Here is a 26,536-nt window from a genome sequence, read left to right on the forward strand (position 1 = left end):
ATAGTCATTATTTGTGTATGAAATAAAATTAAGAGTCATTTGAGTAGACTATTATTGGCTCTTCTACCCATTAAATACTGAGTTTGTTGAACTCATCTATCCATTTATTAATTTAACATTTTCTAAGAGCCAATAATGTGCTAGACACTAGGATATGATGATACAGGTCTATTGCCCTTTAGTTTTGCAGGATGAGGCAAGCAAGGAAACTAATGTGGGTTCTCAAGTAATACTGGGTGCTCTCATACAAGTATGAATAGACACTATGGGAGATTAGAGAGTAGTAAGTGCTTCATTGTGTCTGTTTTTGTGGTGAGATTCAGGAATCTACCACAGGGATGGAACATTTGCAGAATAGACAAAATTTCTCAAATTCATTTGGAAACTCGCTATAGATAGTATAGGAAATAAACCATACACTTCTATATCTCTCTGTAGTGCACATAATAAAAATGGATCCCTTTCAAAGCAGATCAAAGTATTTGGTTATGTCAGTCAAGAAATAGCCTCCCTCCCTCCCCTTTCCACTATAGTAAAAGGGATAAAAAAAATTATGGCCCCCACGGAATATGTTCAGTTTAAGGTATACAGGCCACAGTATATTGAATTTATTTCATTGTTTCCAGCACAGCAAGGGCACCCTTTAGCCTTCTGAGTGCCAATAAAAAATCAAGTAATCCGAAAGTGTTCTGACAGCTTGGAGTTTGTGTTCTCCTTTTCATTAGCATCTTTGAATAGAGCTATTTAAGGGTACCGCTTTGGGCCTGGCAGGAAGAAGGGGCCAGGATGGAAAAAGTCATCATCCAAGGAACTGAAGTGGAAGATCAACATTTATGATATTTTGTTGATTTGCTAGATGCTTTCTTTCATCTTATTCTCATACTAAGTTCTTTTTTCCACTAGCCAATTAATGCTGTAAGAAGGTATGTATCTTGTCCAAGGTCAAGCAGCACGTAACAAATACAGGTACCTGGGATTGGTCTCCTCCGGACTAGGTCTTTATCACTACGTGAATACACTAAAAACAAAAAACAACCCCCAAACCGTACCCCGCCTCCAAAACCTCACCCTTCTAAAAAGGGGCTTAATCGGATCACTAAGACCTACAGGCCATTTAATGGGTCCCCTTTAGTTGGGAAGGTAATCTTAGCGTTCTGGAAACCTTTTGCTAAGCTCCACTCTCGCCCAAGGAACGGCCCGAGAGCCCTTGGCCGCAGTCAAGGTGGGTGGGCGGTCACCCAGTGCGTAGTCTGGGGACAGAATTCCCGGGCTTCCTTGCAGGTGCGCGCGCACCTGTCGCTAGTCGCGTGCGCGCTGCGAGGGACGACGGACGAGGTACGTGTCGGCGCGCGTGCGCCCGGCAGTATTCCCCGTACGTGCTCCGTACGTGGGCGCGGTGTCCCTGCGCTCCGAGTTTCGGGCCGGGATTCGGCCCGGTGCCGAGTGGGAGTCTGGGAGGGGCGTGTTCCTGGTCGGTCGTGGCTCCCCCTGGCGGCGGCCTGGCTGGAGGCGCGCAGTCAGGCGTTCTCCGCGGGCAGCCGGCGGCGGGGCCTTGCCTTATAGCGCGGGGTCCTCGGCGGCCTGGGTGTCTACTGCCCCTGCTGCTGTCGTAGGCGAGGACGGCTGCTAGTGCGGCTGCTGTTGGTTCGCGGCGGCGGCGGCGGCGGAGGAGGAGGAGGAAGAGGGCGAGGCGACAGGGGAAGAAGGAGGCAGGCGCGGCGGCGGCGGCTTCGCCCGGGGCCGGCGGCGGCGGCGGCGGCGGCGGCGAGGGGGGGGAAGATGGCGGACGTGCTCAGCGTCCTGCGACAGTACAACATCCAGAAGAAGGAGATTGTGGTGAAGGGAGACGAGGTGATCTTCGGCGAGTTCTCCTGGCCCAAGAATGTGAAGACCAACTATGTAGTTTGGGGGTAAGTCTGGCATGGCTGTGGCCTGGGGTTGGCCGGGCAGAGTTGGGCGCCCCCAGGCGACCTCTTTCCTAACCCCTCCCCCCGATTCCCTTTGGGGATGGAGAAAAAACGGGTCTCTGGGTAAAAGTTTTTCTTAAGAAAAGAAGTTACACTTTTAGGTGAGGAGGAAATAGGAGGAGGTGCATCTCCATTTCTTTAAGTCTTTGGGACGCCAAAGGGAAAGGTACCACAGGAGTTTCTGACTTTCCTAGTTCATTTTTACCGACGTGTGTAGGTGCAGAAAGGGGCGTACCGTCCGGTCCTAGAGTCGTCTTTTTGTGTTTAGTTTTTTCTTTCTCTTCGAGGCTACCATGTGTTGTCACTATCCCACCTGCCCCTTGCAACTCCTGGTCTGTTTCTTTTTCCTTTCGTAATTCCCTGAGGTAGAGAGAAGGGAACTAACTGAGATTAGAACGGGAAAAAGATTTGGTCACTTTGGAATAGTCCTCAAAACCCGTGTTGGAGGTGAAGGCAGGAATTTCTTCAGGGAGAAAGTTATTGGTAAAATGGAGTGAGCTTTACAGATCTAAGTAAGATATTGATGATGGTGTGTGCTTGTAGGAAATGGGTTTTAACAAGAAATATTTGGGAACGTTGATCTACGCGGGGCTTTTTGAATTGAAGGCATTAAGGAAAATATCTAGAGATAGGTCTGATAATGGTTTGGGGCCTTTTTAAAGGTGATATCTCTCTCTTTGGTATTTCATCTGGATGATTAGAAGCTTGGGCTAGAACTTCCATACTCATTTTGCTTGATTGAGTGGGAGCACTGGGCTTTGTGAAGAGTTGATGAAAAGCTGGGGAAAATTTAGTTTGTTGGTTTCTAGCTTTTTGGCCCTGAGGACTTATGATTTGATTAGCTTTATGAAATGTTGATGCAATGACATCATTCTGAGTTTCTTGCGTTTTGTCCTGTCAAAAAAAATTTGCACAGACAGAATTATATTTGATTGGAATTTTAACGGATTTATTTTTTTTCTTTAAAAAATGGTTTAGAAGTACTCAGGATGTAGGGTGGTTCAATTTGAGAAATAGAAAATTCTTAGCACCTTGGTTCCTGACTCAGGGGAGGTTAACTTAATCAGAATAGGTGAAATAAAACATAACTTGGTAAGAATTGCATTCTGGCTCTTGAGAGTAATCACTTCTAGCTTGGGGTATTAGGAAGGGTTTCATAGAAATATGTTTGGCGTGTAGACAGGCTACAAATTTTCTTGAACAAATGAATGAACAGATGAGTAAGCCTTAAAGAGTGAGTTAGGAACTTTGAGGGTGACATGATGGGTTAGGTCTTAAAGGACAGGGAACTATATGCTTAAAGCCATGAGAGCTGGAAAGGAAATATTTTGATAGCATTTCAGTGAAGCTAGTAGTGAAAAAGGGGTGTTAGAATAATTTCAAACTTTAACAATAGTGAATTACACCACTAAACATATTTTTGTTTTGTTACTCATTTCTTTATGCACATGTACATATGTCCAACTTCGGAACTTTAAGCAATACTTATCCTTATTGCATGTAGTACGTTCTATTACTTTGCTTTTCTGTATTGTTAAAAAAAAACCCTGATTACCTGGATATTACGTGTTATTGTACAGTAACTGGTAGTGATGTATGGTTTGAAATAATGTCAATTCATAGGAAAAGTGGAAATGAAGGCTAGAGAAATGTAGATGAGGGCTGACTATATTGCACTGTATTCAGATGAGATCAAATAATATGCTGACGTTTTTTAGATGAGAATGTAGTAGGAAGAGTGAGATTGGACACAAATATTGTTGAGGCAATAGTATTATGCGGTTTCGTTAAAGAGCTTGCACCTCTAGACTGCATTGGGGTGCCTGGGTGGCCCAGTCGGTAAGGCGTCCGGCTCTTGAGTTGGTTCTGGTCATGATTTCACGGTTCGTGAGTCTGGGCCGCATATTGGGCTATGTACTGACAGCACAGAGTCTGTTTGGGATTCTCTCTCCCTCTCTCCCTCTCTCCCTCTCTCCCTGCCCCCGCTTGTGTTCTCCCTCCCCCTCTTTCTCTCTCAAATAAACATTAAAAAAAAATAAACCTTTATACAGCATTGCTTTACCACAGGTAGAATTGTGATTTTTTTTTGCATCATTGGTTTAATTTAAGGGATGTCATAAGAATTATACCTCTGAAATTTATTATTGTGTTTGCTGTAAGAATGTTAAGGATGTTCTTTAGCAGTATCTTATTTAGGAGACAAAGAATAAATTTCTATTAAGTTTAGAGTTGTGCTTCTTCTAATCAGTTTTTCTCTTGCGGATTCTCTCCACTCTGTAACTGACTAGGTTTCTCTCTTTATTGGCAAAGACCAGAATGAAGTTTGGGCCAAATTCTAAAAAGTGTGTACTACCTTAGAGTATGGATATGGTGTGCTTTCTTTTTTTTTCATTTTCTACCTTTGTGTTCTTTTACTTTAATGATAGTTCCGCCTACTAGATTTCATACTTTATGTGTATTTTTGTTAACCATGTTAAATCCATTGTTGAGTAGCAAAGTGAATATAGATAAATTCATACATACAAGTCTAAGGAGTTGAATTAAAATTGAGTAAAAATCTTAATTATTTCAGGACTGGAAAGGAAGGCCAGCCCAGAGAGTACTACACATTGGATTCTATCTTGTTTCTACTTAATAATGTGCACCTTTCTCATCCTGTTTATGTCCGACGTGCCGCTGTAAGTAAAATTCATTTTAAAACTTAATTTTTTTTTTTTTTTTTTTGGTTAATAGGTATTATTTGGCATGGATCACTTCCCTCATGGGTTTCAAATCAAAAAAATAAAAGGTTCATCTGTATGAAAGCCTACTGGAAGTTCAAAATTAGATCTTTGCATGTTTTTAGATCTGCGACTTTCATGTAAAATGTGGGCACTGTTTACAAGAACAGAAGTTTTGAAGATATTTATAGGAATATTAAAAAAAATATATATAAGTCTGTAGAAGGACCCTGATATTCAGAACTCTGATCTCAAGAATACTTTTTTGGGGTGTGCCTGGGTGGCTCAGTTGGTTAAGCGTCTGACTCTTGATTTTGGCTCAGGTCATGATACCACAGTTTGTGAGTTTGAGTTTGTAAGCTGCACTGACAGCTTAGAGTTTGTTTGGGATTCTCTCTTTCTCTGCTCCTCCCCCATTCATTCTCCCTCTCTCTCTCAAAATAAATAAACTTAAAAAAAACTTTTTTTGGGTATCAGAATCAAGATTAACAGACAACTTTATTATTATTATTAGAGGGAGAGAGTGTGTGTGTGTGTTCACATGAGCAGGGGAAGAGCAGAGAGAGAGAGAGAGAGAGAGGGAGAGAGAGAGAGCGAGTGAGAGAATGAGAATCCCAAGTAGGCTTCACGCTGATGGGGGTCTCAATCTCACAACCATGAGTCACGACCTGAGCCAAAATCAAGTGCCGGAGACCTAACCAAACCCAAGTGCCCCTAACAGACAACTTTAAAATTAATTTTTAATCTGTTTAATAAATCTCTTTTGAACTTTATTGATAAATTCATTTGTTTCCAGTTTTTCTTGCCTTCAGCATCTCAGTATTTGAACTCTGCTTTTCTGAATGGGAAACATACAGTGTTTAATACATATAGAAAAAAATAATACTAGGGTGAAACTACGTATTGAGATTTGGGAAATAGTGGGATAAAAATAACAGCATCTTTTTTTTTTTTTTTTAATTTTTTTTTTTCAACGTTTATTTATTCTTGGGACAGAGAGAGACAGAGCATGAACGGGGGAGGGGCAGAGAGAGAGGGAGACACAGAATCGGAAACAGGCTCCAGGCTCTGAGCCATCAGCCCCAGAGCCCGACGCGGGGCTCGAACTCACGGACCGCGAGATCGTGACCTGGCTGAAGTCGGACGCTTAACCGACTGCGCCACCCAGGCGCCCCAAAAATAACAGCATCTTTATGAAGTTATGTTACTTCATCTTAAATCTTTAAAATCTGATTAGGCAGTAATTAGAATGTATTGTTGGCTATATCCATTCATTTTGTGGTAATAAAGATGATCCAGATGCTTGGTTTATATATAGAGATTATGTTCTTGGCAAATAGTTATAACTATAACTGATGGCTGTAATTGTTACTGTGGACCTTGGGACCCTTGCTCACATAAGATTTAAGTCTTTTGTTTTTCTTTTTTTAAAATTTTTTTTTTTTTCAACGTTTATTTATTTTTTTTGGGACAGAGAGAGACAGAGCATGAATGGGGGAGGGGCAGAGAGAGAGGGAGACACAGAATCGGAAACAGGCTCCAGGCTCTGAGCCATCAGCCCAGAGCCTGACGCGGGGCTCGAACTCACGGACCGCGAGATCGTGACCTGGCTGAAGTCGGACGCTTAACCGACTGCGCCACCCAGGCGCCCCAGTCTTTTGTTTTTCTTAAATACTTGGCAGATTGAAAGGGCAGAATTCTACAGTTCTAGGGTTCTACAAATTTTTTTTCCTCCACTGTGCTACTTGTTCTTTCTTGTGAGCAGACCATGTCTGATGTAAGTTTTCTGGACCCATAGCTCCTATATTAGTGTGAGTAGACTCATATCTTTTTCAGTTTCTGTATTATGTCCATAATTCATTATTAACCAAATAATGAAGTATGTTATCAGACTTACAAACAGTAACTTAACAAAATTAATTAAAATCTTTTAGCTATTTATGATACTTCATGTAGACTAGTTTTTAAAAACAAGCACACAAAAACCTGTGGGCTCTTAAATGTTTATACTCCTAGTAGAAATTAAAATTTAGCCTACCCTTTAAAAAAAAGATTAATTTTAAATGATTAAATATAGTTAAACTCTATCATCAGGGAGTGTGTGCAGAATGTTTGAAATGAAATGTAATTAGTACACAATATAAGATAAATAGCCGAGGTTACTAAGGATTCTGGTTATTTATCATTGTGTATATAAAGTGACAAAGGGATTTTAATTATATAATCTTGCAGCCACCAGGCTTTCTTATACTTAGTTTTTTTTTTTTTTAATTTTTTTTTTTTTTTTAATGTTAGTTATTGTTGAGAGAGGGACAGAAAGAGAGGGAGTTACAGAATCTGAAGCAGGCTCCAGGCTCTGAGCCGTCAGCACAGAGCTCAACGTGGGGCTTGAACCCACGAACCATGAGATCATGACCTGAGCTGAATCCAGACGCTTAACTGACTGAACCACTCAGGTGCCCCTTAGTTGTTTGTTTACATTATAAAAATGATATTGAAAATTGTGGTAATTACAGGATTCATTGAATTCATGGCCTCAAGATGACCTGGTGACTAAAGTATACAGCTCTATTTGTCAGTACACCTCTTTACAATGACTAATGTAGGAGATTTAAGGAAAATTATCCATTTTACCAAAATAGTTACATTTTCCAGATTTAATTTTTTAGTCTTTTCCCCTTCCTTACAGAATTTGTGTGCATTCAAAGATAAAAAAGAAATATGTAGCATGGAAAGTAAGCAACTGACATTAATGTTTTGCTGTATAATGTCCTAAATTTTTTCCCACGCTTAAACAGTATACCTATTGTTTTGAAAATTTAGTTTTTATGGCTAAGTTAGTGTATTTCAGAATTCAAGTAGAATATTTTGAGAAGTCTGTTTTGTGTTTGAGAAAAGAAAGCACTTTGGAAACATTGCATGTAATGATCAAGCAATGGGACTAAAAAGATAATTACCTCAAATATGCATGCAAAGTATCATGAATAAAATAAAAAAATACTTAAAGTAAGCCAAGGGAACAAAAAAGACTGGAATTGATATTTTGAAGAGGGATTGGTCATTGTTGCTAATGATTATCTTTTAGGTATCTTAATTGAATTTCAAGAATGAAGTTATTAAAAATTAATATCCTTAAAATTTTTGAAGACTTGGGTTAGATTTTTTTAGCCTAGTAGTTCTTTAAAGGTAAGATTCTTGGGAAAAGATATTTGCAAATGACATATCGGACAAAGGGCTAGTATCCAAAATCTATAAAGAGCTCACCAAACTCCACACCCGAAAAACAAATAACCCAGTGAAGAAATGGGCAGAAAACATGAATAGACACTTCTCTAAAGAAGACATCCGGATGGCCAACAGGCACATGAAAAGATGTTCAGCGTCGCTCCTTATCAGGGAAATACAAATCAAAACCACACTCAGATATCACCTCACGCCAGTCAGAGTGGCCAAAATGAACAAATCAGGAGACTATAGATGCTGGCGAGGATGTGGAGAAACGGGAACCCTCTTGCACTGTTGGTGGGAATGCAAATTGGTGCAGCCGCTCTGGAAAGCAGTGTGGAGGTTCCTCAGAAAATTAAAAATAGACCTACCCTGTGACCCAGCAATAGCACTGCTAGGAATTTATCCAAGGGATACAGGAGTACTGATGCATAGGGGCACTTGTACCCCAATGTTTATAGCAGCACTCTCAACAATAGCCAAATGATGGAAAGAGCCTAAATGTCCATCAACTGATGAATGGATAAAGAAATTGTGGTTTATATACACAATGGAATACTACATGGCAATGAGAAAAAATGAAATATGGCCTTTTGTAGCAATGTGGATGGAACTGGAGAGTGTGATGCTAAGTGAAATAAGCCATACAGAGAAAGACAGATACCATATGGTTTCACTCTTATGTGGATCCTTGAGAAACTTAACAGAAACCCATGGGGGAGGGGAAGGAAAAAAAAAAAAAAAAGGTTAGAGTGGAAGAGAGCCAAAGCATAAGAGACTGTTAAAAACTGAGAACAAACTGAGGGTTGATGGGGGTTGGGAGGGAGGGGAGGGTGGGTGATGGGTATTGAGGAGGGCACCTTTTGGGATGAGCACTGGGTGTTGTGTGGAAACCAATTCGACAATAAATTTCATATATTAAAAAAAATTAAAAAAAAAAAAAAGGTAAGATTCTGAATAAATACTACCAAGATCTGTTGGAATAAAATTCAGATATTACACAATGTTTGTTTTTATTATATTTCTTGTAATTGTTGTTGATTTGATAACTAATTAAAAATTTTGATTTCAGACTGAAAATATTCCTGTGGTTAGAAGACCTGACCGAAAAGATCTGCTTGGATATCTCAATGGTGAAGCATGTGAGTAATTTTTAAATTGCTCTCACTCTTAAATAGCCATTGTTTCTTTCTTTCTCCTGTGAAATAAGAAGCAATGGGAAGAGAATTTGTATTTCCACTAAAAAATTAACCTTCCAGCAGCTATGTGCATATGCTTTCCTTTTTTTTCTGTTATGGTGAATACACTACCTTCATTCCTAAGACCAGTCACCACTTCTCTGTAGATTCCATTTCCTTTCACACTCTCAAAGACTCTGCTTTTGTAAACTATTGCTTCTGCCTTGCGTCATCATCTTCCTCTTTTCTCTGCATCATTCCCTTTAAAGTGCATACAGCAAGATCTCATTTAAAAATGGTTTTTTGACCCCTCCCCCCCACATTTCCTACTATCTACTGTACTGTTTGTTTTTTCCTTTTTATTGCAAAATTCTTTGTAACAGTTGTGTGATATCACTGCTTCCCTCTTGAATCCATTCCGGTTTGGCTTTCCTGTTCATGTCCCACTTATATCACTGTTGTGTGGTTAACACTGACTTAAGGGTTACTCATTCCTTTGGTCTCTCTTATCTGTATCTTGCTTGATCTCTCTACAGCATTAGATACTGTTGACTGCTTCCTTTTGGAAACCCTTTCTTAGCTTGGCATTTGGGGCACCTGATTCTTTTGGTTCTCTTTCTATTCATTGTCCATCTCTCATTTTCTTTTGCTTACTTCCTTATATTCATCCTATTTCTAAGCTTTAAATTATAAATCCACTCCACATCTTTCCTTGGATATTTAATAGGTATCTGAAATTCAATGTATCTGAAATAGAATGCCAATTTCCTCTTTCCCTTCTCCCCTCAAACAAAATAGGTCTGGTCTCCCACTGTTCCCATCTCAGTAAATGGCATACCATTCATGTAGTTGCTGAGGCCAGAAACCCTGGGGAAATCTTTGATTACTTTTTTCTCACATCTCATTTTGTGGGCAGGTCCTTTTCTTTAAAAGGATGAGTTTCTTAACCATTCTACTCCCACTATGTTCCATTCTTCCCCTTTAGAGTTGTATAGCCTTTTCACAGTACCCTACTCTGTATTTTCTAGTATAGTCTTTGCCTACCCACTAGAGTGACCTGTTTTGAAAAACACATATAAGCTTGATTCACTTACCTGCTCAAGTCCATCCTGTGGCTTCCCGTCACATGTAGGATAAAGCTCATACTCCTTATCCTGACCTATGTGATTTTGCTTCTGCCTAAATATCTGTGGCCTCATCTTCTTCCAACTTTCATTTGCGGTCCAGTCTTACTGATTCTTTTAACTATCCTGACTTTTCAAGCCTTTGTACTTGCTATTTTTTTTTTTTTTCCAACGTTTATTTATTTTTGGGACAAAGAGAGACAGCATGAACGGGGGAGGTGCAGAGAGAGAGGGAGACACAGAATCGGAAACAGGCTCCAGGCTCTGAGCCATCAGCCCAGAGCCTGACGCGGGGCTCGAACTCACGGACCGCGAGATCGTGACCTGGCTGAAGTCGGACGCTTAACCGACTGTGCCACCCAGGCGCCCCTGTACTTGCTATTTTTTGTGTTCAGTTCTGTTTCTCTACATTGTCACATGTCTTACTTTTTACCACCTCAATCTGTGCTTTAATAATCTGTCAGAAAGAACTTCTCACTCTAAAAAAGAAAATAGTGTTGTTTTTCCACATACATCCATCTGTGTATAGTATCTTCCTAATTTATATTTTGTCAAATCCCTTACATTGACTTGAAATTATATATTGGTTTACTTATATATTATTTGTCTGCCCCACTAGAGGGTAAACTCTAAGGGGGCAGGTAGTTAAATACCCAGTATTTAGAACAGTGGTTAATAGTAGGTGCTTACCTGTTTAAGTGAGTAATCATTAATTTGCTGTCTTAAAGAATATGAATAAAATTATAAGTTGGTACAATTAATAGAATATAAATTGGTGAGTATGAATAAATTGATATAATCATATGATAGTATGAATAAATCAATATGAGACTGTTTGGTCGTAACCTTTCTTGGAGTGTTTACTACCTTTAAGTCGTTAATAGCTGTCTTGTTACATATTGAGTTCCATGACTTTAACAGTAATACTGATTTGCATGGAGTCTTTTGCATAATGGAAAGACCGTGCTCAAGAGTATTATCTTTCTGTACTGTCCTCTGAACATTGAGCAAGTACTTATTGAGTGGTTATTCTTAAAGTAGTGCAATTGCTGGGTCATAGAGTGGTTCTATTTTTAACTTTTTGAGGAACTTCCACACTTTTCCAGAGTGGTTGCACCAGTTTGCATTCCCACCGATAGTGCAAGAGGGTTCCCCTTTCTCTGTGTCTTCTCCAATACCTGCTGTTTCCTGAGTTGTTAATTTTTGCCATTCTGACAGGTGTGAAATGGTATCTCACTGTGGTTTTCATTTGTATTTCCCTGATGATAAGTGATGTTGAGCATTTTTTCATGTGTCTGTTTCCCATTTGTATGTCTTCTTTGGAGAAAAGTCTGTTCATGTCTTCTGCCCATTTCTTAACTGGATTATTTATTTTTTGGGTGTTGAGTTTTATAAGTTCTTTATAGATTTTGGATACTAGCACTTTATCCAATATTTCATTTGCAAATGTCTTCTCCCATTCTGTAGGCTGCCTTTTAGTTTTGTTGATTGTTTCCTTCGCTGTGCAGAAGTTTTTTATCTTGATGAAATCCCAATAGTTCACGTTTGGTTTTGTTGCCCTCGCCTCCAGAGACGTGTCTAGTAAGAAGTTGCTATGGCCAAGGTCAAAGAAATTGCTGCCTGTGTTCTCTAGGATTTTGGTGGTTTCCTGTCTCATGTTTAGGTCTTTCATCCATTCTGAGTTTATTTTTGTGTATGGTGTAAGAAAGTGGTCCAGTTTCATCATGGTCCAGTTTTCCCAACACCATTTGTTGAAGAGACTTTTTTCCATTGAATATTCTTTCCTGCTTTGTTGAAGATTAGTTGACCATAGAGTTGTGGGTCCATTTCTGGGGTCTCTATTCTGTTCATTGATCTGTGTGTATGTTTTTGTGCTGGTACCGTACTGTCTTGATGAATACAGCTTTGTAATACAGCTGAAGTCTGGAATTGCGATGCCTCCCACTTTGCTTTTTTTTTTTTTTCTTCAACATTAGTTTGGCTATTTGGGATATTTTCTGGTTCCATATAAATTTTAGGGTTGTTTGTTCTAGCTCAGTGAAAAATTCTGGTGGTATTTTGATAGGGATTGTATTGAATTTGTAGATTGCTTTGGGTGGTGTAGACATTATAACAGTGTCTGTTTTTCAATCCATGAGCAAGCGATATTTTTCATTTCTTTGTGTTTTCTTCAGTTTCTTTCATAATAAGTGTTCTATATTTTTCAGAGTACCAATCTTTTCCTTCTTTGGTTAGGTTTATTCCTAGATATTTTACGGGTTTTGGTGCAATTGTAAATGGGATCAATTCCTTGATTTCTCTTTCTGATGATTCATTATTGATATATAGAAATGCAACAGATAGCTGTACATTGATTTTATATCCTGTGACTTTGCTGAATTCATCTATCAGTTGTAGCAAATTTTTGATGGAGTCTGAGTCTTTCAGGTTTTCCATATAGAGTATCCTGTCTTCTGTGAACTGTGAAAGTTTGACTTTTTCCTTGCTGGTTTGGGTGCGTTTATTTCTTTTTGTTGTCTGATTGCTGAGGCTAGGACTTCTAGTACTGTACTGAACAACAGTTGTAGGAGTGGACATCCCTGTTATGTTTCTGACCTTAGGGGAAAAGCTCTCAGTTTTTCCCCGTTGAGAATGATATTAACTGTGGTTCTTTTTTGTATATGGCCTTTATGATATTGAGGTGTGTTCCTTCTGTCCCTACTTTCTTGATGGTTTTTATCAAGAAAGGATGCTGTATTTTGTCAAATGCTTTTTCTACATCTGTTGAGAGGATCATGTTGTTCTTATCGTTTCTTTTATTAATGTGGTGTATCATGTTGAGTTATTGGTGGATATTGAACCAGCCCTGCAGCCCAGTAATAAATCCCACTTGATTACGGTGAATAATTGTTTTAATGTACTGTTGGATTTGATTTGGTGGTATCTTGTTGAGAATGTTTGCATCCATGTTCATCAGGAATATTGGTCTGTCATTCTTTTATTTATTTTTTATTTTTTATTTTTTTTTTAAATTTTTTTTTTTTCAACGTTTTATTTATTTTTGGGACAGAGAGAGACAGAGCATGAACGGGGGAGGGGCAGAGAGAGAGGGAGACACAGAATCGGAAACAGGCTCCAGGCTCTGAGCCATCAGCCCAGAGCCCGACGCGGGGCTCGAACTCACGGACCGCGAGATCGTGACCTGGCTGAAGTCGGACGCTTAACCGACTGCGCCACCCAGGCGCCCCGGTCTGTCATTCTTTTAGTGAGGTCTTTGGTTTTGGAATCAAGATGATGGTGGTCTCATAGAATGAGTTTGGAGATTTTCCTTCCATTTCAATTTTTTGAAAGAATAGGTATTAACTCTTCTTTAAATGTTTGGTAGAATTCCCCTGGGAAGCCATCCTGTCTTGGACTGTTTGTTGAGAGATTTTTTTTACTGATTCAGTTTCTTTGCTGGTTATGGGTCTGTTCAAATTTTCTGTTTTTTTTTTTTTTTTTAATTAAAAAAAATTGGTATTTATTATTGAGAGAGTGCCAGCGGGGGGAGGGGCAAAGGGGGGGGGCAGAAGATCTGAAGTGGACTCTGTGCTTGGAGCAGAGAGCCCCAAACTAGGGCTTGAACTCACGACCTGTGAGATCATGACCTGAGCTGAAGTCGGACACGCAACCAAATGAGCCACCCAGGCACCTTGTTTGTTCAAATTTTCTATATCTTTTTCAGTTTTGGTAGTTTATGTTTCTAAGAATTTATCCATTTCTTCCAGATTGCCCTATTTGTTGGCATATCATTGTTCATAATATTCTCTTATAATTGTATTTCTGCAGTTGTGATTGTGATCTTTCCTTTGTTTCTTGATTTCATTTATTTGAGGCCTCTCCTTTTTTGTTAAGTTTGGCTAGGAGTTTTCAATTTTATTAATTCTTTGAAAGAACCGGTTCCTCATTATATCGATAATGCTATGTAGCTTTAAAAAGAAAGAATGCTCCACATATCAGTATGCTAGAGCTCTTTTGTTAGGATAAAAAAAAAAAGGTTCAGGACAGTGTATATAGTGTGCTATCTTTTATGTGAAAAAGGGGAAAGGGGCATGTAGGTGGCTCAGTCAGTTAAGCATCTAACTCATGGTTTTGGCTAAGATCATGATGTCACAGTTTTGGGGATTTTGTCTCTCCTTTCTCTCTTGTGCTCCTCCCCACCCCCCATAAACATTAAAAAAATTTAAAAGGGGGGGGGAATAAAGGTATAAGTTTGTATTTCTTGTATCTACAGAAAGAACCTCTAGAAAGATACACTCAAGACTTAAATAGTCATGTAGGGTGGTGGGAACTAGGTGGATGGGACTAGTTTCATTATTTTCAACCTTTCACAATTTAAATGACTTAATATAAAAAGTAATTGCGGGGCGCCTGGGTGGCTTAGTTGGTTAAGCGTCTGACTTTGGTTCAGGTCATGATGTCACAGTTTGTGAGTTTAAGCCCCACGTCGGGTTCTGTGTTGACAGCTTAAAGCCTGGAGCCTGCTTTGGATTTCGTGTCTCCCTCTCTCTCTGCCACTTCTCTGCTCACACTTTGTCTCTCTTCTCTCAAAAATAAATAAACATTAATAGAAAATTTTAATAAAAAAATAAAAAGTAATTGCAGTGTTTTTTCTACCAATTGTGAATAACTAAAATTTGCATTTTTGAAGTGAATGCTAACTTAAAAAAAAACCTTTTCGTATGGATATGTATTTATGTATTTATGTTTAGATACATTTTATGTGCATGTGTGGTAACGGAGTATATGTTCTTTGAAGTGACCAGTTAATTTCAATCATCGCAGTAGTTTGTAAGCTAAATTGTTAAAAATAATTTGTCCTTTAAAGACTTTTAAATATAAATTAGTCTTTTATAATAAACTGTTTTACAAAGCTGCTTTAAAACTTTTCCCCCCTTAGGAAATTATACATATAAAGTAAGAAATTACAAATATTGAGCATTTTACTTGTAATAATGCCTAGTATATGTGTTCAAATATTGAGCTTCTCACCTAAATCTTTTTAAATCTTCAGCAACATCAGCAAGCATAGACAGAAGTGCCCCTCTAGAAATAGGTCTTCAGCGATCTACCCAAGGTATGTTTTGCTGTGTATTTATATTGAACTTTTAAAAACTTACTCCAAAACCATATATTTACTTTTCTTTTTTTTTCTTAAAGTCAAAAGAGCTGCAGACGAAGTTTTAGCAGAAGCAAAGAAACCACGAATTGAGGTAATGGAATTTTATTTTAAATATGAATCGTAGTGTTACAAAATTGAGATTGTATATGAATACAAATTCTTTTTCATAGTAGTTCTAGGAGTTTTTTTCTGGAAAAATTGTCGTAGTATTATGAGTGTTTGATTAGTAGCAGTTGAGGTATAATTTAAGATCTTTTACAGGGGCGCCTGGGTGGCTCAGTCGGTTGAACGTCCAGCTTCAGCTCAGGTCATGATCTCACAGCTTGTGAGTTTGAGCCCCGTGTCAGGCTCTGTGCTGACAGCTCAGAGCCTGGAGCCTGCTTCGGGTTCTGTGCCTCCCCCTCTCTCTGCCCCAACCCACTCGCATTCTGTCTCTCTCAAAAATAAACATTAAAAAAAAAAAAAAAAAGATCTTTTATGTACAAACTGTGTGGTGGACATATCACTTTATTTTTCTTTGCCTCTTCGATGAAAATGTTGGGCTTCATCAGGAGTTGGGAAATTTCTTCTGTAAAAGTCCAGATAGTAAATATTTTAGGCTTTTTGGGCCATTTAGTTTCTGTTCAGCTATTCCACCCTGCTATCATAGTGTGAAAGCAGGCATAAGCAATACGTAAATGAACTGACAGGACTGTATTTCAGTAAAATTTTATAAAACAGATGGTGAGCCTACCTTTGGGTTGTAGTTTGCCTATCCCTGGAATAACATGGTATGAGAATTTGCTGTACTCTTTTTTTTTTTTTTTTTTAATGTTATTTATTTTTGAGAGGGAGAGAGAACAAGCGTGAGCGGGGGAAGGCGGAGAGAGGGAGACATGGAATCAGAGGCCGGCTCCAGGCTCTGAGCTGTCATCAGAGAGCCGGATGCAGGGCTCGAGCTCATGAACCATGAGATCATGACCTGAGTTAAAGTCAGATGCTTAGCCAGCAGTGGAATACTAATATTGGTAAATAAGGATAGTTCACATGAAATAGAAGCTGTATGAGAAATGCAGTTAACTTTAGAAAGAAGCATAAGACAGTTAAGCCTTGGAAATTTTAATTATATGAGTATAAGGCTCTTTATTTAAAATTTTTAACAAGTCTCAGATCAGTTACATATAAAACCCAGTGCAAATGGAAGATTAGGTACTAGAGATACACTTAAAATCTGAGAAATGAGTACCAATTAACAGTATAGGAAATAACACTTGTAGTCATCATTAATTTAACGTTACTAGAAACCATAACTCTTCTTTTTACACTTATATAAAAATCAAACAGTTGTACCTTTGGCCTACTACATAAACAGCAGAGCATCCACAATTAAGGATAAAAAGGTAACTGTTAAAGGGACAGAGTTGTCGACATGTAATCTTTATATATTCATTGACAAAATTTGATGCTGAAACAGTGTAATTTTAATTAATTAATTTTAAAACAACGTAATTTTCATTAAGCAAACTCTGAGACATGGACATGGTATTTTAGTTAAGGATAGTAATGATAGTTAGCTCATTGTTGCTACTCTGTTCTGGGTGACGTTTTATACACTTTATATTAGCTTGTGTAATCCTAAGCCACAACCTTCTGAAGTTGGCAGTCTTGTGCATGCCATCAATGAGCAAACACCTCAGACGGAACAAGTTACTTGCTGAGGTTCACAGAACCAGGAATAGAGCCTAGACGGTCTGGCTCCTAGCCATTCCACTATATATACTGATTACAAATTTTGCAGCAATAAAATGAGTTTCCACCTGTTCTCTCTGTATGAAGAAAGATTGGGACCCACTGTGAACAAAATGAGTGAATTTAAAGATACTAATTACTTGGAAAACCCGAAATTTACAGTTTTAATTATTTGGAAAACAGTTGAACGTGTCAGAAATGCTGATTTGCCTGGATACCATTAACTTGAAAATCAACAAGAAATAGCATAATAAAATTCTTTCCAGAGTATTTATAGAGTTAAAAGAGTTACATAAACAGTTATGTTACATTAACAGTTTTTAGTTCACCGTGTGTGTGTTGGGAACTTGCAAGGCACTAGGCTCAGAGAGAGAAACCTTGAGGGCAAAGATTCTGAACTTATTAAAGTCTAGGCTGCAGTTGTCTTTAAAATCAGTAGTTTCCTAAGGAACTTGAGTTCCTTGTGCTGTACCTTCATTACAGATGTCTAAAATTTAATGCAGTTTGCTAAAATACTTTGTGTTCATGTCAGCAATATGTCTGTTTTAAATGATAGGTTAATAATAGAGCATGAATTGGAGCAGAGCATCTTTTTAGATCTCTTGAGTATACTGATGGCGTTTTATACAATATCATATTTTGTTAGCCATAAACACTGACTCATTTCCTCAGTTGTCTCATTTGTTGAATGTGGGCATTAAACTAGATCAAGTTTTTTTTTTTTTTTTTTTTTAATGTTTTTATTTTTGAGAGCAAGCAAGCTTGAGTGGGGGAGGGGCAGCGAGAGGTGGAGACACAGAATCTGAAGCAGGCTCCAGACTCTGAGCTGTCAGCACAGAGCCAGATGCAGGGCTCGAACTCATGAACCGTGAGATCATGACCTGAGCCAAAGTTGGATGCTTAACCGTCTGAGCCGTGCAAGTGCCCCAATCAAGTTTTGGTTTTAAATGAACATATTTCAGAGTAAATTTTACCTGAAATTCTAACATGCAGGTTAGAAAAAAGCTGAGCTACCAAGATTGAATTCAGAGCAGTGTCCCATGGGTCACTTTGTAGGAAAAGCCTAATGTTCCGAGGAACATGCTTTGAAAACCATTAAAGTTACACTTCCTGTCATCAGAAATGCTGATGGATTTACGACCTGGGGCAACAGATGCAAATAACTAGCTCCAAAATGAAATTTTTGACTGTGGTGAGGGCTTTTCATAAAATTTACTAATCAACTTTTCTGAAGAGAAGGAATTTATTTGTGGTGTATTTTTATGAATAAAAGTAGCTGTGTTACATTATGGGAAGAAAAAAGCTGCTGTGGAACACCTGGGTGTCTCAGTCAGTTAAGCATCTGACTCTTTAAATTTAAAGTTTATTTTTGAGAGAGAACACAACCGGGTAAGGGACAGATAGAGGGGGCAAGGCAGAATCCCCAGCAGGCCCCACATCGGCAGCACACGAATGAGCCTGACCCGGGGCTCAAACTCCTGAGCCAAAATCAAGAGTCTGCTGCTTAAGTGACTGGGGCACCCAGGCGCCCTTTAAGCGTCTGACTCTTGATTTTGACTCAGGTCGTGATCTCAGTCTTGGTGAGATTGAGCCCTACCCTGTGTTGGGCTCCATCTGACAGGCTGACAGTGTGGAGCCTGTTTGGGATTCTCTCTCATCTCTCTCTCCGCCCCTCTCCCCACTTGCCCTCTCTGTGTGTCTCTTTCCTTCAAAATAAGTAAATAAACATTAAAAAAAGTTGCTGAAGTTCTTTGGTAAGCTTTTAATCAGTTCTACAGTTTAATCAGTGATCAGTTTAATCAGTCATCTAATATTTACTTATTTATCATTATTTTTTCATTAATTTTAGTTGAGAGAGGGAGAGAGAGAGCTTGCAAACAGGGAAGAGGGGCAGTGGGAGAGAGACTGGGAATCTTAAGTAGGCCTTCACACTCAGCACAGAGCCTGGTGCAGGGCTTGATCCCACCACCTTGGGATCATGACCTGTTGAACCAAAATCAGTAGGTCGCTTGACCAACTGAGCCACCCAGGCGCCCCCCCAACTTGTATTTGTGTAACTAAAAGTAATCTTAAAGTTGAGTTGATTTAAGGCCAGTGATGCCTAGAAAGTTATAGGCAGGAACGTATGTAAAGAAAAGTTACATGTAGTTTTTTTTGTTGTTCTAAAAGTTAAATAAAGGGCCACCTGGGTTCCTCAGTCAGTTGAGCATCCAACTTCGGCTCAGGTCATGATCTCACAGTGAGTTCGAGCCCCACATCGGGTTCACTGCTGTCAGCCTGTCAACACAGAGCCTGCTTCATATCCTCTGTCCCCCTCGCTGTCTGCCCCTCCCCCACTTGCACGCACTGTCTCTCAAAATAAATAAAAGTTAAATAAAAATTTAGAATATTCACTAACCAGCGATTATTTTCAGGATGAAGAGTGTGTGCGTCTTGATAAAGAAAGATTGGCTGCTCGTTTGGAGGGTCACAAAGAAGGGATTGTACAGACTGAGCAGATCAGGTAAGATTTTCTTTAGTAGAAAGTGTTGTATAAGTGTATATGGAAAAAGAGATATTAATATGCCATCTACGTTAATTTTACCTTTTGCATTTATTACGTGCTTCTGTGCCCTAAGTTTAAAAGATGATGTGTGAGCCTATTTTATGGTAGGGGAGATTGAAAGCTAATGATGCTTTCTGGAAAGCCTTGTTCTTGGTGCTATTACCACATTGATCTTTCCTGTTTAAAATTACTCCATAACCAAGCCACTCATTTATTTTGTGATCTCTTGTTGATTTATAGCAGAGGTCAACAAACTTTTTTGTACAGTGACACGTATTAAATACTTTCGGCTTTGAAGGTCATGTGGGTTTTTTTTTGCAGCTATTTAATGCTTGTGGTAGGGAAAGCAGTCTGTGATTGCTCTAATTCATAAGAGAATTAGCATGGCTAGATTTGGCTTGTGGTATTATTTTGTTTATCTCTGAATTTTACTATAATTAGAATCCCCTCATAATTTTTCCTTGGCACAATATAGTGCTTTGGAAATTCTATCCAAACTAGAAAATTCAATGCGGATCTTTAAAAGCTTTATTAAAGATGATTAACATAGCAGGAAGCTGCACATATTTAAAGCATATTTGCTGATAAGCTTTCACATGTGTATACATCTGTGAAACCATCATCATAATCCAGAACATGAATGTAACATCACTGCTATAAATTTCTTCTGTACCTTTATGATTCCACACTTCTACCTGTCCCTACATCCTTCCCTCTCCAGGAAACCAATGATCTGTTGATTAATTTTTTTCTGGAGTTAAGTATAAATGGAGTTATGTAGTATATACTTCTTTGGTGGTCTGGCCTCTTATTTAGCATAATTATTTTGAGATTCATCCATGTTGCTGAATGTGTCAGTTCATTCTTTATTATTGGTGAGTAGTTTATTGTTTTCCATTGTATAGGTGTAACAATGTTTTCCTAGGCAACTGTTTATGGACATTTTACTTGTTGCTGTTTTTTGGTTATTACAGCTAAAGCTGTGATCATTTGTATACAAGTTTTTTATGGACATAAGTTTTCATTTTTACTGAGTAAATACCTGGAGGAGGAATGATTGAATCATGTAGTGTTTTGTTTTAGATTTACCTTTTTAAGACATCACCAGAGTTTTCAAAGTGATTATACCATTTCACATTTCTACCATGAATATATGAATCCTACTTTCTTCACAGCCTTGCCAACACTTGGTGTGATCAGGCTTTTTAATTTTAGCCATGCTAAAAGGTATGAGATTATATCTCATTATGATTTTGTCTTGCACTTACCTCATGATTAATGAAATTACGAGCATCTTTTTGTGTGCTTAATTTGCCATCTTATATCATGTTTAGTGAAGGTTCAAATTTTTGTCCATTTTTTTTTTTTTTTTATTGGATTGGATTGTTTTCTTATTATTGGGTTTTGTAAGTTTGTTGTATGTTCTGGATAGAAGTCCTTTTTCAGACATTGGCTTTGCAGGTATTTTTCCCAGTCTGTGTCTTATCTTTACATTCTCTAGCTGCCTTTTGAAAAGCAGCTTGTTTTAATTTTTGTGATGTCTCATTTATCAGTGCATTCTTTTGTAAATTATCTTTTGGTGTTGTAATTAAGGAATCTTTGCTTGAACAAAGTCACCTAAGACTGTCTTGTATTTTCTTGTAGAAATTTTTTTAATTTTAGGGTTTACATTTATGTATTTATTTTTATTATTACTTTATTTTTTAAAATTATTTTTGAGAGAGAGCATGACGAATGGGGGTGGGGCAGAGAGAGAGAGGGAGACACAGGATCTGAAGCAGTCTCCAGGCTCTGATCTGTCAGCACGGAGCCTGATGCAGGGCCTGAACTCCCAAAACGCGAGATCATGACCTGAGCTGAAGTCAGACACTTAACTGACTGAGCTACCCAGGCACCTCTAGGTTTTACATTTAAGTCTGTGATCTACCTTTAGTTAAAATTTTTGCATGGGGTGCACAGTATGGCTCAAAATTCATTCATTTTTTATGATGTAGGTATTGAAGTTCAGTTTTGTACCAGTTGTGCCCAATAGTTTCAGTGTTACTGGTGTCCAATTAATTCTTTGCACTTGTGTAAAAAATCAGTTGTTTCTGGATCCATTCTATACTGTTCATCTGTTTGTCTTTTTGCCAGTGCCAAACTGTTTCATTAGTTTTAAAATCAGATAGTGTTAGCTTTCCAACTTTGTTTTTCTGTTTCAAGGATGTTTTTGCTCTTTTAGGTTCTTTGCATTTCCGCATGAGTTTTGGAATTAACGTGTCAGTTCCTACAAAAAGCTTACTGGGATTTGATTGGGATTGCATTAAATCTATAGACCAGTTTGAGAATTGCTATCTTAAAAATTTGAGTCTTCTGACTTATGAATAAGATGTACTTATTTTCCCTTCTAGTAATGGAGAGGTATTTAGATCTTTAATTTCTTTTAATGTTTCATGGTTTTCAGTGTATAGGTCTTATACATCTTTTTGTTGTATTTCATACTTTTTGGTGCTATTGTAAGTGATATTTTAAAAATATATCAATTCTTGATTTACTGCTAGTATAGAAATACAGTTGATTTTTGGGTATGGATCTTGTATCCTGCAGTCATGTTAAACTCATTGATTAGTTCTTGTAACTTTTTTGTAGCTATCATTAATTTTTCTACATAGATAATTATGTTGTCTACATATAAAATACATTTTTTTCTTTTTTCTCTTTTTCTTTCTAAACTGGATGCCTTATATTTCTTGTCTTATTGCACTGGCTAGACTCACTAATTGCTTATTAATCTGATGTTGAAGAAGCAGTGAGATTAGACATTCTTACCTCATTCCTCATCTTAGGGGAAAGCAGTCTTTCACCATTAAGCATGTTAGCTTAGGTTTTTTTGTTAGGTAGCCTTCAGCAGGTTGAGGAAGTATCTTTTTGTTCCTAGTTTGCTCATAGTGTATCAGAAAGGAATGTTAGCTATTGTCACATGCTTTTTCTGATTCTACTGAATTGATCATGTAGTTTTTCTTTTTTGTTAATATGGTAAATTAATGTTTTGATGTTTGCATTTTCATGGATTAATTCTACTTCATTTTTTTTTTAAATTTTTTTTAAGTTTATATATTTTGAGAGAGGGAACAAGTGGAGGAGGGGCAGAGAGAAGGAGAGACAGAATCACAAGCAGGCACTGCGCCATCAGCATAGAGCCCTGTTTGGGGCTTGAACTCACGAACTGAGATCATTACCTGAGCTGAGATCTAGAGTCACTTAACCGACTGTGCCACCCAGGCACCCCTTTACTTCATTATTTTATTGTCTTGCTGCATAACAAATTAACCTGAAACTTAGTGGCTTAAACAGCACATGTTTATTTATTTTTAAAGTTTATTTTGAGAGTGAGCAAGGGTGGGACACAGAGAGAGGGAGGGAGAGAGAGAATCCCAAGCAGGCCCTGCACTGTCAGCGTGGAGCCTGATGTGGGACTCTGACCCACAAACCATGAGATCATGACCTGAGCTGAAAACGAGAGTCACATGCTTAACTGACTGAGCTACCCAAGTACCCCAGAAAGTGTGTTGATTGTCTTACAGTTTTCTGTGGGTCAGGAGTCTTGGAGTGACTCTGCTTTAGGGCCTCTCACAGTGTTTCAGTTAAGGTGTTGACCAGGATTGTGTTCTCATGTGTAGGCTTGATAGGAGAAGGATCTACTTCCAAGCACACTCATGTGCTTGTTGGCATAATTTAGTTCCTTACTGGTTGTTAGACTAATACTTCAGTTCCTCAGATGTTATCTAGAGGACTCTCTTCGTTCTTTGCCACATTTGGTCTCTCCATAGAATATTTCACGGTATTATATCTTGCTTCATCAGAGTGAGCAAGTAAGAGTGGAAGAGAGCTGTCAAGCAAGATAGAGGTTTTTTATAGCCAAATCTTTAGAATGACACCCTGTCACTTGTACAGCATTTTAATTTTTAGAAGCAAGGTTTAGCCCACACATACACATAGGAAGAGGATTACACGAGTGTGAATGCCAAGAGGTGGATGTTGTTAATAATCGTTTCACTAGTTGCTTACCATGATCATGATGTATTTTTGTTATATGTCATTGAACTATACTTTAAAAATTTATATAGAAATTTTGTACCTATGTTCATGAGGTCTGTAGTTTTCTTACGATGTCTTGGTCTGGTTTGTTATCAAGATAATTCCTATCAAGATAATCCAGCTCAGAATGAGTTGGAAAGTATTTCCGTTTCTTCAATTTTCTGGAAAACTTTGTTTAGAATTAGTATTATTTCTTCCTGCATTTGGGAAAATTTATTAGTAAAATTGTACTATAGTTTTCTTTATTTTTATGTATTTCACATAAGATTTTCAACTACATCTTCAGTTTAATAGTTATATGTTTATTCTGGTCCTCTTTTTTCTCTTTCTGTCCTTTGAATGTTTCTTTGAAAGAGTTTGTCCGTTTCATCTATATTGTTCAATTTATTGTCGTAATGTTGTTCATAATTTCCTTTTATGGTGTCTAGGATCTATAATGATGTCCCCTCTTTCATTCTTTGATATTAGCAATTGTGTGTTTTCTGTTAGTTTCTTTATTGTCCAACCAAAATTGATCAATTTTATTGATCTTTTCAAAGAATCAGATTGGGATTTTCCTCTTTAGTTTTTTTTTTTTTCCTCTTTGTTTTTGATTCTTCAATTTCTGTTCTGATCTTTATGATTTACTTTGTTTTGCTTACTCTGGGTTTAATGTGCTCTATTTTTTATAGTTTCTTAGAGGAAAATCAATAACTTCAGCTTCCACTGTAAGTACTGCCTTCATGGCATCTCATATTTTGGTATGTTGTGTTTTCATTTTCATTCAGTTCAAAATTTCTAATTTCCCTTGTGATTTCTTCTTTGACTCATGGATTGTTTGCAAATGAGGTGTTTAGTTTCCAAATATTTGGGGTTTTCTAGAGATCTTTGTTACTTATTTCCAGTCTATTACAAAGTATGGTTATATTTATATGACTTTGAATCCTTTGATAAGTATTAAAACTTGTTTTTTGGCCCCAAATATGGTCTTTTCTGTAGGCACTTGAAAAGAATGTTTATTTTGCTGTTATTTTGCAGTGTCTTGCAATGGGCAGGAAGGTCAACTTTGTTGATAGTGTTAATCAAGTCTTCTATATCCTTATTTTCTGTCTTGTATTATTATCAAGATAGAATTATTGAACTCTCTGGATTTGTCTGTTTTTCCTTGCATTTCTATCAGATTTTGTTCTCTGACTACTTTGAAGCTCTCTTATTAGGTGTAAATGTTTAGCATTCTGTTCTCTTGATGAACGAATCTTCTTATTGTTATAAAATGATCTTTATCCCTAGCAATATTTTTTGTTGAAAAAATTTACTTTCTCTTATAATTCACCTAGATGCTCCTCCAGCTTTTTTTTGGCTTATGATATCTCTTTATTTTTTTACTTTCTGAAACAAATTGTGGTAAAAAAACACATAACATAAAATTTATCATTGTAACTTATTTTTTTATTTTTATTATTTTAAAACTTTTAAGTTTATTTATTTTGAGAGAGAGAGCAAGCAGGATAAAGGCAGAGAGAAAGAGGGGAGAGAGAGAACCTCTGTGCTCACAGTGCAGAGCCCAAGGTAGGTAGGGCTTCAACTCATGAATAGTGAGATCATGACCTGAGCTAAAATCAGGAGTTGGACGCTTATCTGACTCAGCCACCCAGGCACCCGTATCATTGTAACTGTTTTAAAGTGTGCAGTTCATAGTCTTGAGTACTTTCATATTCTTGTGCAACCATGTCCAGAACTCTCTTCATCCTGAAAACTGGAATCCTTTTACTTTTAACCTGTCTATAGTTTAAGTGCCTTGTTTGTGTGTTTAGATCTTTTATACTTAGTGTGAATATTGATATGGTTAGTTTTAGTTCATTTTGCTTATTTTTTATTGGTCTCTTCTTTGTCCTATTTTTGGAATGAATGAATATTTGTTTTACTTCTGTTTTTTCTTATATCTGTTGACTTACTAGTTACGTTTTGTTATTAGTGTTTGCTTTTGGACTTTTTCTGTGTGTGGTTTATAGCATCACAGTCTACCTGCAAGTGTTAGGCTACTTCATATATCATATGGGTACGTTAAAATACTTAGATGTATGCATGTTCTTGTTTAAAGAGTTCTTTTTTAAAGAGATTTAAGTAAGAAAAAAATATTATGTATTTATAGATACCATTTCCATTGTTCTTCATTTTTTTGTGCAGATCCTCTTAACCTGTTTTTTTCTATTCTTGAAAGACTCCTTTTCACATTTCTTCTTATGTAGACCTGCTGGTGATTAATTCTTTCAACCTTTTTTAAAATAAGTTTATATGTTTTTGAGAGAGTGTGCATGTGCACAAGTGGGGGAGGGGCAGAGAGAGAGGGCACAGAGGATCTGAAGAGGATTTGTGTGTCAGCACAGAGCCCCAGGCAGGGGCTTGAACTCACAGATCGTGAGATCATGACCTGAGCTGAAGTTGGACACTTAACCAAGCCACCCAGGTGCCCCTCAACTTTTTTATTGCTAAAAAAGTTTTTATTTTGCCTTTTTTTTTTTAAGGATTTTGACTGGATATAAAATTCTTAAGTTATATCCTCTTAAGGACAAATCTTTGACTATGATGAGTTACATCCTCAGTCATAAGCCCAAAATGCGTTTAATACACCTTACCTACCAAACGTCATTGCTTAACCTAGGCTACTTTAAATATGCTTAGAGCACTTTCATTAGCCTGCAGTTGGGCAAAGTCATCTAATATAAAGTCTGTTTTATAATAAAGTGTCGAATATTTCATGTAATTTATTGAATACTGTACTGAAAGTATAAAACAGAATAGATGGATGGGTACAGAATGATTTTAAGTATCAGTTATTTATCATGGTGATCT

The 26,536-nt window shown here is 37.7% G+C and overlaps 1 protein-coding gene across 2 annotated transcripts in view; it reads left to right on the forward strand.

The window, feature by feature from the left end:
• The first annotated feature begins 1,459 nt into the window (after window positions 1-1,459).
• Window positions 1,460-26,536, forward strand: part of CDC73 (cell division cycle 73) — a 143,943-nt gene continuing 118,866 nt past the window's right edge. Inside the window, exons 1-6 of one of the 2 annotated variants that reach the window (XM_045456143.1) lie at window positions 1,460-1,910; window positions 4,540-4,645; window positions 8,985-9,054; window positions 15,247-15,309; window positions 15,393-15,445; window positions 19,497-19,585. In XM_045456143.1, coding sequence (XP_045312099.1) covers window positions 1,780-1,910; window positions 4,540-4,645; window positions 8,985-9,054; window positions 15,247-15,309; window positions 15,393-15,445; window positions 19,497-19,585 — 512 coding nt within the window. In that variant the 5' untranslated portion in view covers window positions 1,460-1,779. The remainder of the gene's footprint in view (window positions 1,911-4,539; window positions 4,646-8,984; window positions 9,055-15,246; window positions 15,310-15,392; window positions 15,446-19,496; window positions 19,586-26,536) is intronic. The other variant, XM_045456142.1, reaches the window with a different exon arrangement.

Source organism: Leopardus geoffroyi, chromosome C3 (genome assembly GCF_018350155.1).
Source record: "Leopardus geoffroyi isolate Oge1 chromosome C3, O.geoffroyi_Oge1_pat1.0, whole genome shotgun sequence".
In the NCBI taxonomy this organism is placed as follows: domain Eukaryota; kingdom Metazoa; phylum Chordata; class Mammalia; order Carnivora; family Felidae; genus Leopardus; species Leopardus geoffroyi.